The sequence below is a fragment of the Lagopus muta genome, chromosome 20 (assembly GCF_023343835.1).
Source record: "Lagopus muta isolate bLagMut1 chromosome 20, bLagMut1 primary, whole genome shotgun sequence".
Classification (NCBI taxonomy): domain Eukaryota; kingdom Metazoa; phylum Chordata; class Aves; order Galliformes; family Phasianidae; genus Lagopus; species Lagopus muta.
Genome location: NC_064452.1, coordinates 9,506,490 through 9,518,958, shown reverse-complemented (window position 1 = coordinate 9,518,958; position 12,469 = coordinate 9,506,490). Strand labels below are relative to the sequence as shown.

Genomic DNA, 12,469 nt, shown 5'->3' with positions numbered 1-12,469 from the left:
GCATCAGCTTTATTTACAGAGAGCCAGGGCAGCAGGGCTGGAGCATGAGGAGCACCAGAGGCTGCAGAGGAAGCAGAGCCAAAGTACCTCCATCCCTCAGCTCATCCCTCATGTCCTTGGGTGCTTGGAGAGGCAGATGATGCCCCATGCCTGGCAGTGTTCAAGAGGCATTTGGACAATGCCCTCAATAACATGCTTTAACTTTCTGTTAGCCCTAATGTTGGACTCTACGATCTTTTGTAGGTCCCTTCCACCTCTGGCCATCAGCCAGAGGCCATGAAACCCATGGGGCACAAGGCAAAGGAACTGGTTCCAGAATGATGGGTACAAATGGGTGTTCCCAGTAACAGTGATCTTGACACACCGGTACTTTTACAGTGTAGATTTGCTGGTACCATCACCTCTGCCTTCCCTCTGTGAAAGTTCGAATTAGCGACCAGAGTGAGATCAGCTGATGGACAGACAACCTGGGTTCAGGTTAGAAAATCCCCTCGCATTGCTGACAGTGACGAGGCCAAGGCTGCCCAGGCTGCATTGTGGTCCCCACGTGGTGACCCTGCGAGCAGCACTGACCTGCACCCAGCACAGTCACAGAATGGTTGGGAAGGAAGGGACCTCACAGCACCCTCAGCCCCATCCACCACGGGCTGGGTGCCCCCAGCTCAGGCTGCCCACAGCCCTCCATGGCCCGGGGCACCTCCAGGGATGGGGAGCCCACAGCTCTGGGCAGCAGTGCAGCACCTCACAACCTTCAGAGTAAAGAATTTCCCCCTCACATCTGATTTTCTGATGGACTCACAGTGGGAGAATAGAAGAGCAGCCACACTCTGGTACCTAAGTGCACGTTCCATGCGCTGTGACAGAAGCAGCAGTGGCCACAGTCCCTGCTCGATCTCTCTCATGCTCAGGATACGTGTGTTTGTTTGCTACAAGTGGGGAAAGCAAAAGCATGTGGTGCCAAGGGACGTCCGCCGGGACGCGGGTGGAGCAGGGCGTCCTCAGAGCCAACGCTGCGGTGGAAAAAACCCAGTGCTGGGAGGAAACAGCTCCTTCTGCCTGCCTGAGGCTTACGAGCGGGGCAATCACAGGCACGAAAGGCTGCAAAGTTCCTTCCTGAGATCCAAATATTAGTTTTTACTCATTTTCCATTTCTGAAAACAAATGCCGCTGGCCTGGAGCGCGCTAGTGAGCCCTTTCACTTCCCAGCCCTAGAACAAAGGGCTGCACTGTGGTGCTCTTCCAGCCCTGGGACCGCTGCTGGAGAGGAATCGAGAAGGCAAAACCCTGCCCTGGGTGTGGAACACATGCCTGTGCCATCCAGCAGGATGTGGGAAATTGCACTTGAACTGCACACGGAGGAGCCGGAGCCATCAGGAGCCTGTCTGGAGGCAGCGAGGTCCTTGTGTGGCCACCATCACGCTGCGGTGCCGTGGGGGAGAACCCCACTGCGTTTCCCTGGGCTTTACCCCAGGGATGCTGCAGCGAAGCCCTGAAATCTTCCAACTGCTTGAGATCATCATACTAATACGCCCAATTTAATTATTTTTAAGCCATTCTGGACACTCCCAGGCTGCGGCATAGAGCCGTCCCAGCACAGGTCCTCACTGCCTCCAGGGCATCCTTCTGTAAGGGATGCACTGTGTCCAGAGGAGAGCCATGGGACAAGGGACATACAAATACACTGCGAGGGCTCGGCCCCAGGGAGTGCAGCACCCAGCTCTGTTGTTGAGAAAATCCTCCTCAATTTCTTCAGGCAATGGGGACTTGGAGCACATTTTTGGATGCCAGCTCCTGGCTGAGTGCAGCCTCACCCATCCCAGAGGTGTGTGCAGCTGAGCACCTCCTCACTCCTCATGGCTGCAGGGTGGAATTGCCCAGGGTTAGAGCAGGCTGTGCCTGGATGCTGTAAGCACAGCACATGCCTTGCAGGCTAAAAGCAAACGGGCATTTGGAGGCACTAAGACACCCTGAACTCACTTATCAGAAGAAAGGAGCTCGGCAGACTCCGATCCTCCATTATCTCCGATAGCAATCAGCAGCTCTTAACATCTCCACACTCAGCAAAATCTCCTTTACCTTCTCCTGAGGGGAAGAGAAGGTGGAGATATAGAGAATAATTGATCCTGCAGCAGCAGGAAGGGGGGAGAAGGGTTAAAATCATAAACGATCCAATGCACGCAGCGCGGCTGATTGCCATTTCCACGTGGTGGCTGGTGAGCAGGAAGACTTGGCTCAGCTATGACTCGGGTGCATTCTTTTGGCAAAGTACAAGAGATGCAAAGTGGGATGTCCCCATGGGCACCCCCAGCAGGACCCCGGGCAGAGCAGAGCCCCAGAAAAGATGAAAGAAGCCACGATGCAATAGGCACAGGGCGCCTTCCCCAGCTGGGCATCTGCAGCAAACTTGGACATCTCTGTTAAAAAAATAAAACGGGAATGCGTGAGACGATGCCTATTTCTAGCTGTGGCTCCTCCCCTGTGCATTTGGCCTCCCCAGCGACTCAGTAATTCAAGGCACTGCTTTTGGAGCTATAAACAGAGCCCAAGTGGGACTGCCATTGCTGAGCAGACGAACAAGGGCAGAGCCTGTGGGGGCAGGGGGTTCTGCAGCAGCAGCAGCAGCAGCAGCAGCAAAGGACCCAGAAGCGTGTGTACCTTTGCACCCTCCAGACAAGTGTTTACCTCCACAAAAGCAGCCAGTCCTTGCTAGCTCTGTAGGAACATTTCATTCCCATTTGTGAAGTAAACAAAGTGCTTTTTGCTGGGAAAGCATGGGATCTCCATCAGGTTACAGACTGGGAACGACGCCACCAACAGAGGTTTTCCCAGGCAGCACAGAAGTCAAGGACTTCCTCTCCTCCCCTCCAGCCATGCCTTCTGACCTTCCCACATCACCAGAGGAAGGGCGACTTCTGATGGGAGCACTTCTGGAGACTTGAGATGTGACATGGGACGTGATACGGGATGTGACACGATGTCAGCACACTGCAGGTGCTGCTAATCATCAGCACGGGTGACGGCAGCCACGTGGAGCTGGACTGCGAGGTCCTTGGGGTCCCTTCCACAGCAGGATACTCCAGGACTTGGGGCTGTCAGGAGGAATGGGGACAATCCTTGGGCTGTGCAGCAGCATGCTTTGTGCTTACAGAACCCCGTATGCTCGTCCACTTTATGTGAACACAATGACTGGAAAACACTATTTTCCAGCCAGCATCTGCTAATTAAAATAAAAAGCAATGCCATACACTCTCTAGAGAGCTCTGGGCTGCTTGCATGGAATAAAAGAGACAAATGTTAACAATAACAGCAAGTCTCCAGCCCTGCCCTGATGAGAGAAGCCTCTGCTCCCAATGGGTTCCTTTGTTTGCAGCAACTTGCCTCCTCGTTCTGCATGGTAAATATTTAATGTGCCATCTCGGGCAGCCCGGCTGCTGGGAGAAAAGTGCTTTTTGGGTCTGTGTCTGTGGACCATGAGGCAAAGCAAAAAGTAGGGGTGAGAGCCACGGGGCCCAAAGGACACCTCACAGCCCATGGCAACGCTGGGTGCCTTGGGATGGATGTGCACACAAATGTGGTCTGTGCAGGGAGCGATGCCATCAAACTGAGATGGAGTGTAAAACCAGGTAACAGTCAGGCTGAGACAAAAGTAGAAGGCAAAATGATGAAAGTCCTGCAAAACAATGGTTGCAGCTCTGGTAATGAGAGAATGCAACGGTGCCTGCCTGTCCCAGCACCAAACCAGCACAGGGGGCTGAAGGCAAGGCAAGGATGGGATCAGCACGCACATGCTGAGCCCCACGGGCAGGTGCAGACACACTCACCTGAGGTGTCCCTGGCTGGGATCCCCAGGGCATGAGCACAAAAATGCCTCCACCAAAGGAGGAACTGAAATTCTGCCGTTACAAAAGGAAGCTGCATGTGCTGGCACACAAAATATTAAATGTCTGCACACAGCTTTGAGCCGGGAACTTTGCTGGGGTAATTTACTGGGGGTAATTTACCTGCCACCCCAGTCAGCCCGAACAGCAAGCAACACACAGCCATGGCCAGCAGCCGTCAGGGACGTGCACATCCGGGCTGCAACCCCGCTGACTGCCTGCCTCCTCCACACACTCTGTCCCCAGGAAGTTTTCCTAGATAGTGACTGGGCAAAACGAATCAGGGGCCTGGGGCCCAGCCCTCCTCTGCTCCTCGTGCTGCTGCATCACCCAGGCTGAGGTCATGGCAGCAGGACTGGGGTGTCCCGACTGCCCCAGCCAGATCCCTTTAGGATTGGGTGGGTTTAAATTGATTCTCTGCACCTGTGCATAGCAGACACTGAGCTGTAAAACTGGAGGTGACCAAGGAGCACGGGGTCTCGCTGTGCCTCAACACACCCAGCTCCACCAGCACCTCCTTGTGCTGCCATCCGTGGCCCCACCTGCTCCCTGCACCCACTCTCTGAGTCCAGCATCACAGAAAAGCTTCAGTTATTTCTGCATGGATTTAAATAAAAAACCCCACCACCCTAGATTTCATTAAGGGAAAGGCAGACCTCATGCAGCTAATTTGAGAAGAGAAACTATTTTCTTTCACAGAGGCGAAGCCGTGGGGATGGAAATAAGTTCCTAAGTAAGACTCACTGAAAGGAGCCGGGATGACTCATTTCTTCACTGCTGAAGCTGTATTCACTCCCAGGCACCTCTAATTCCTATTACAACAAAAGACACCGGGAGCATTGGGGATCACTCAGGACAAGGCACAAGAGCTCGATTTCCTGGAGATGAAAGAGCAGAGAATTAATCCCCTGTATCACTGGCTCCCCCAGGATGGGCTCAGCTGCCTTCATCCCTCACCCTCCACAGGCAGGAGCTATTTTTTCCTGTTCTTGCCAGTGTCAATATGTTTCTTTAAATATCTGTACAGAGAGGCTATATATATAGCAACACTGGTGCTTTGAAAGGAGCCTCATTTCCTGTGTAAGAACTGAAGTTCTTGGCAAAACTGCCAGCGGCTGCAGCATCTGAACCACAAAAATTGTTTTGTAAAAGCGAAGATGTCAGAAGCAAAATGGCATTTCCTCCATGAGGCCAAGTCACAACAGACCAGCTCCTGGGTGGAGAACGTCATGGTGCTCACTGCAGTGCATGCAATGAGGTTTGGAGTGCTTTGGGAACAGGGCTGCTCCCCACTCATGCCCACCTGCAGAACTGGCTGCAGGATGTAATGGACTAGGCTTGGTGCAGCAGAAGATTGGATTTGGGATGGCAAGGGGTGGTAGCAGAGCTTGTATAGCAGGAGCTGGCACAGCACAGAGCTCCCAAGGATTCGTTTTGGGAGCTCAATCACCACTTGTGGCCGCACTGATGTCTTTCCATGAGGATTTCTCAGCCAGAAGCTGCTATTAGTGCTGGTCCTGCACCAGCATGGGGCTGTAAGGACCCAGCACACTACACCTGCATGCAAGGCAGCATGGCAGCTGCTGCGGGTGATCAGCAATCTGCGTTTCTTCTCACCGGGAACAACTTACAGAGAAGAGAAGTGCAAACTTTTCAGATTTCCTGGAAGAATTTTAAGCAAGAAACGTCTTCTCCTAACACTTGCTACAATCAGGAGAAAGCCCAAAAAATGAATGCCCAAGGCCATGGATGGGCACAGGATGTGGCACGAAGCACACAGCAGTCCCCTCTCCAATGCCAGGCACCACCTCCAGCAGCACCACTATCCCCAAGGATAGTGATGTACACTAGGACATGTACATGTACAACATGTACTCCTAACACAATTCTGCTCCAGCCCTGCAGCAGCAATGAGAACCACAACCATGACAACAGCGCTGTCCTGAGCCAGGCTGCATCGCAGAGGGAGAGCCTTAAGGCAGCCCAGGAGCATTCCCACAGCAAGCCACTCCTCGCTGCTGCACTGGACACCAACACCCATTGAGGAAGCCTCCACATCACCCCTTTCCACGCCCATTCACCCCTCTCCAGCATTTGGTTTCCCAAAGGAGGAAAGAGGCCATGCAGAAGCCCAGAGGCAGCTGGGCAGACTGTGCTCAGGGTGAGGCAGGACACTCTCCCAGACAGTGATGTTTCCAGATGATGCTCATCCCTACTCGCAGTGCTGAATACGTTCCTGGGGCTGGCAAAGCCACGGGCTGTGGGAGTGCCAGGGCAGCCGGTGGCACAGCAGAAGCTCTGGGTGGCTTTGTGTCCTGCTGTGATGCCCGTGCTCAGCTCCATCTGTGCAGGTCCTCCGCATCCCACAGAAATCCTTCCTCCTCCTGACGTCATCTCAAGATCTTGGCTCACCCAAGTGTCGAACATCTAATCTCTGCCAAGGCAGTGCATCATGTCCATGCACTGTGATAGCAAGATGTGCTCCTCGGCCCCATGCTGGCATGGGAACACCCACAGAAGAAGGAGCAGGGAGGAGAGGGGAAGCCAGGCAGGGAGGATCCCGAGGCACACACCCAAGGGAGGGTCCAGGCTTCAGTCCTTCCCCACACACCTCCAGCACAGGTGGGCCTTGGCACAGAAAGATAGTATGACATCCCATAACCACCAGCAGCTCTTGGCGAGGTGCTCTCATCTCCCCTTTGACCACATGAAGTGATGGTGCCCAACCCCAGCAGCTGTTACCCAGGTCACCACGAGTCCTTCTGGCATGATTGTGGGGGGCTCTTTCAGCCCCAAATATTTTCCCAGCTGCCACGGGATGGGTGGGTTTGGAAGCAAGAAAGGGATGGGGCTGCGCTTGCAGAAATACAGGGAAAACATTCACTTGGAAAGCTGCTGAGCGTATGGAACTTTGGTTAAGAAAAGTCACTTTCCAATAAAGAAACAACAAAAAAAGGAACAGCGTGAGGTTTCTACAATAAAACCTCAGAAAGAAGAAGTTTGACAAACATGGAAGATCTGGGGGGTGCCTCCAAGTTCCTAAACTACAGAGAGAGAATTATGCAAAGGGAGCAGGGCAGGAAATTGCAGAGCTGACCGCCCACAGGAACTGAGAGCCACTCAGGGCCCAAGCCAGCACTGAGAACAGCTGCAGGGTCCTGTGCAGGAGGGACTCCCTGTGCCGCGCTCACCGCTGTGCCATCCTCACCCACCTGAAGTCCTCACATTTCTCCTCCTGTGAGGCCGCTGGAGCTGCTCCTGGTGCACTGTCACCATGGAGCCAGCAGACCCATCCCACTCCCCCTGTCCCTTCATCTCCCTGTGCTTTGTGCCTCACCAGGGGACCTCCACAGCTGTTTCCACACACCTCATCCCCAAATTTTTCCCCCTAAAGTGCCTGCACAGCCCTGCTCCCCCAGGCAGCTCCCGCAGCAGGATCAGGGCCAGGCCCCACTGCTGCAGCACAGCCCAGGGCCACCACAGCGGTGTGCCAGCTGTGCCTGAGCCTCAGGGGTGACACCTGTGGGGGCCCAGACCGTGAACCCAACGGCTGCCCCACCAACAGGCCCCAAGGCGAGGGCACTATGGGCAGCATAGCCCAGACCGCCACAGCCTCACCCAAGATGGCGGCCAGCCGCCCACCTGGCGGTGCTGCATGAGCTCCGCCCATTTGGGACAGCCCCGCCCACCGGAACGGCTCCGCCCACCCAGGGCTGTGCTCTTCCACCACCTGGCTCATCCAACGTAGCCCTGCCCACCTGAGAGGCCCCGCCCACTGGAGCTACTCCAGCACACCTGGCCCGACCGCTCCCATCCCTAAGCCCCGCCCACAGTGACTACCCCCGCCCACCTTCCACACCCCCGCCCACCCGCTGGCCCCGCCCCCGCTCTAGTCCCCGCCCCCCGGGGCGGCACCACCCGCCGGGGCCGCCCTGCCCGCACCTGGGCACGCTCGAAGCTCTCCCGCTCCGCCTCCAGGCCGCCGCCGCCCGCCCGCCGGCTCAGCACTCTGGGCAGCGGGTTGGCCGCCTGCCGCATGGAGCTGCTCACGCGGTCCATAGCCCCGCCGCGCCGCTCCTGTTCCGTCGCGCACTCGCCACCGCTCCGCTCGGCGCCGCCGCCGGCAGGGCTGCGCGCCATTGGCCAAGTTGTCTGCCACTCACGGAGCGGGCCGCCCCGCCCGCCCCGCCCGCTCCCCTCCCTGCTTCCGCCCCTTTACTCTCATTGGCTGCTCCTAACGCCATCAGAACGAGCTCTCCGGAGGGCCGGTCTCGAGCCGTGCAGGCGGCCAGCTCACGTGACCGTCTCCAGGCTCATCGGTCCGTCCGCACGCCGCTCAACACCAGATCCCGCCCCTCCAGAAGGGCTACGCCTCGGAGCTCCCACCCTGCCCTGTGGTCCCGCCCCCAAGCAAACTCTCTGTGATGATTGGCTGCGGCGTCTGCCGCTCATACACTCCGTCCTCGTCCGCGGGCGTCCGCGCGTGGCGGCGATGGAGCGTGGCGCCCACTGGCGGGCGGGAGCTGAGAACGGGCACGGGGCGCCGGGGCTGTGGGGGACGGCGGGCAGCGGGGTGGGAAGGTGACGGGAACTTTCTGTGAGCTGGCTGTACGCAGGGTTTTTGGGGCGGGAGGCGGCTGCAGGCCCCTCCGGCTGAGCAGGGGTAGGAGGAAGCACGGCTCGCCGTGCAGCGCTGTGTGGCCGCTCTGTGGTCGATCCCTGACGTTGGCCAAGGGAGGAGCGGGGAGCTGGGCTGGGAATGCACCAGCCGTGCTCTGGCACCTCAAAAGCAGATGTAAAATCAGCGTCCCCACTTCTGGCGACAGCAAAGCCATCCTGTCTGCCCCAGCAGAGGTGACAGGGACGATCCAGGAGGAGCTGCGTAGGATGTGGGTTGCCTCGAGCCATTGTGCAAGCAGTTGTGGGCTGTGTAACTCAGTGCTGAGGTGTAATTTTCTGCTGGAACAGTTGCCGCGCACACAGCGCAGCCGTGAGCAGGCTGCTGGTGTGACACATTTGCACATCTCTGAGCTTCTCAGGTTCCCAGCTGCTGGGAAATGGCCAGTGCTGTGCAGAAGGCCGCCTCGCTCCCCGGCTTGTCTCTTTCTCCCTGTCTGCCTTCCCTCTAATGTGCTTTCTGGAAACCTGCCTCCTTCCTTGGGGCTGCGCCCAACGGAGCTTTAATGGGTTTAGTTCAGCCACTCTTGCAGCAAGGTGATTAATAATTGAATAAATGAAGTCATTGCTGAATAGAGATGAAGGAACGGATGACCACAGAGAAAAAGGGAGGAACGGACCATTGGATGCCTGCCAGTCCCACGCCACTCTGCCTGGCTAGAAGCACCCTGCTCCAGCACGGCCCCCAGCAAGCAGGTCTGGGGCTGGAGGTTGGCTGCACCTTGGGCCCATGTGAGGGATTCATGTCAGCTGCTGTCTCTCACTGAGGTGCTTCTCTCTGTCCGTGGCAAGGTCCCCATTCTGGGACCTGGACTGCCCGCTGTGGAGGTGCCTTGTCTGTGAAGGATTGGAGGAGGGCAGATGGATGCAAGCCAGAGCAGTCTCTTCCTACCAACTGCTCCAAGGCAGGGGCTGGAGCAGCATGGAGCCAGAACCAGCCCACGGTTGGCTGTTAAGAGCACTCTGTGGTGCTGCTGGGCTGTGCCTTGGAGCTTCGCAGCAATCTGGGGGTCTGCTTTCTGGTGGGAGCAGGTATCTTGCTGTTAGGCAGGTTATGAGATGCGCAGAGTGGGCGCAGGGCTGCCCTGAGTTGGTCTGCTCCTGTGCCTCGTGTTTCATGGGGAGGTGATGGGGGAGAGTTGGAAGTAAGAAAGGCAGAGGGAAGATGGGCTGGGCACCATTGCAGCTGCCCAGCAGCTCCTCAGAATCCACGGCTGGGTTTCCTCTGATCAGATGCTCCTTCTTCTAGCTCCAAGAGGCTGGGCTGTAGCCTGGAGGCAAAGGGCAAAGCCTGTCATGGCGGTGTCTGTGAGGACAGATACTTCTCAGCTTAATCTTGACCCAAAGGACCTGCAAGCCACAGGGGACAGGAAATAGCAGGAGAATGGCCAGAAGGGACATCAGGGGCTGTGAGCCCTGACCAGGCAAAGGAACACTCCGTTCCCAGGGCTGGGAGCTGCAGGCTCCCTGTCCAACCACCCTCCCCAGCCATAACTGGGAGAGCCCCAGGGTGCTGCTGCCACGCTCCTCACCCTCCTGTGGCCTGGCCCCGGCTCAGAGTGAGCACAGATTCCCCCTTGTTTCAGCAAGAAAATAGAGGCACAGAGAGCACCACAGTCCCTCCTCTGTTATCCAGCTGGCTGGGCTGAAGCAGGCGGGCACGGGGCTCTGTGCAAAGATCCTGCTCTTTTTGCCCTGGAGGTGAGCCCTGTAACAGGCTTCCACGCTTCTGGAGACATTCTATAACACACAAAATCCTGAGCTTCCCAAAGCAGAGAAGCCAGCCCTGGAGGGCACATCTGGAGGGAAGTGGCTGTGACAGTCCTCCCACAAATGCAATAATGGCACCATAAGTACAAACCTGGTGATGAGGCTGAGTGTACAAATATGGGACAAAAATGTTTTCTGAGCCAAAGTTTCCCATGTGTCGTGAGGTGAGGGCTGGGTCTTGGGTGCAGGGTGGTGGCTCAGACCCAGCAGGAAAGTTTTTCGCAAAGCAAAAGGCATGTGGAAGCCTCTAAGGCAGGTGGAGACTGCACATGAGGCTTTATTATCTTCTGATCCCATTTTTTGATACTTCAGGCAAAATGGCTGCTGCTGAGTCCTTGTCAGCTAAAGCCATCACAGAGCCTTTGTAGGAAACAGGCCTGGGCTGCTTCACAGGGCAGTGAGCAGGGAGGGGAAGGGATGGCTGTCCCTTAGCAGGGCTGTCACTGCCCAAGTGCACAGGGTGCTATGAAGCCTGAGGGCATCCTGTGCTCCCTACCTTCGTCCTGGGTGAGCTGCCCTACCTGAACAGGTTCTACAAGGAGGGACACAAACCCAAGCATCATCAGGTGTGTTCTCTGCGCTAAAGCCTCAGCAGCTGCCTTCCCTTTTCCAGGAATCCAAAAGCAAAGCTGAGCATAGCTTACAGCTGCATTTTCAGGCCAGGAATTTGCTGGGCTGGCTGCCCAGGTGAGGATCTCGCTGGACGGCAGGGCCTGGAGGTGAGCAGTGCTTGCCATCTGCTGGACAGCTTCTCCACTGCAGGGCAGCCGCTGCAGCTTCGCGTTCAACCCTAGGCTGAGCGCGTCACATGCATTGCCTGTGCAGGGGTGCAAAAGGCTGCTCTCCCCCAGGGCAGGAGACAGCTTTGCTTCTGTTGTAAATCAGGACGTGATCATTGAGAGAAGTTTTCTGTATGACTTGGGGCGTGCAGGGTGGTGTGTGGGACCGCATGACAGCAGACGCCTGCTGACCCGGTCAGGTCCCGGCTATCCCAGCGCTGGCGCTCAGCTGGTTTTCTGCAGTTTCTCTGACCCTCAGCTGCTGATCCTAAACCTGACCCTGAGCGCTACAGCTGCAGGGCAAACCAGCCCAGCCCCGGGCAGGTTGGTGCCTCAGGGAAACCGGGACACATCCACATGGCTGTAATTTGGCAAAGGTAGCCTGGCGTTGGAGGTGCTTCCAATGCCTGTGGGGCTACATCCCAACACAGCAGCCTGCTCTCCAGGTTCCTGGTCTCAAAATGAGGCTTTTCTAGGTGCCCTGCATGTACCCTGGGAAATGGCAGAAACTGCATTTCCTCCTTGCTGCGTGTTGAGAAATAGTTGGTGTTTTTCTGCTGACATTTACCCAAATATTCATATTCATATTTCGGTAAATGTCAGCAGATATCCTGATATAGAAATTCCAGATCAAGGCTTTCGGTGCAGTTTCACAGGAGCACCTTACAGCCCTGAAAGAGCAGCTGGCCCAGGAATTCCAACACGGGCAGTTCCTGCATGCAGTCAGGATCCGTGCGGGCTCACGGTCCATCCAGCCCAGCAGCGATGCCTCCAGACGTGGGCGCTGCAGATCTCTTGAAGAGAAAGCCAGCTCTTCCTGATGACTCCGTTGACTGCAAACAGCCTCCGGCCATTCTCATTTGACAGATTTTCTCGAGCCTGTTACTTTGAAATCTGTGCCCTGGCTCAGACACATGGGAATTTCCTTGAGATCCCCACGTCCCTCTGCAAGATCTCATCTGAGATCTCATCTGAGATCTTGCTTGTCTTTCTCAGGGCTGCAGCCACCAATTACCCTAATCCTTCTCCTTCTGTTCCCAGCTGATCTGCTCCCAGTTTGAACCTGCAGTGGTGATGGGGCAGCTCCCAGGGGACCCTTGGTGAAACTCCACAAGTGAGTCAGGGTGGGGGAGCAGGCTGCCTCGGGGCTAAGAAAAGACTTCCTCCTGCATCCCAAAGCTCTTCTTGTAGTGAGTCCAAAGACACCATGTGTGGTTTCTATTGAAAGCTGAAACGCCATACGGCAGAGGTTTTACAGACTCCATAAATAGCTGCTGTTTAGGATGTATGTTATGGAGGAGGCTTCAGAAATCAAAATATTTAGAGATTTGCATTATTTGTCTTGGCAGGAAGGAGCAACCAAGA

The 12,469-nt window shown here is 56.1% G+C and overlaps 1 protein-coding gene across 1 annotated transcript in view; it reads right to left on the bottom strand.

Moving 5' to 3' along the window:
• The window catches only part of HIP1 (huntingtin interacting protein 1), a 34,232-nt gene extending 26,236 nt beyond the window's left edge, over nucleotides 1–7,996 (bottom strand). The window contains exon 1 of the mRNA XM_048967138.1: nucleotides 7,821–7,996. Coding sequence (XP_048823095.1) covers nucleotides 7,821–7,937 — 117 coding nt within the window. The 5' untranslated portion in view covers nucleotides 7,938–7,996. The remainder of the gene's footprint in view (nucleotides 1–7,820) is intronic.
• Nucleotides 7,997–12,469: the final 4,473 nt, after the last annotated feature.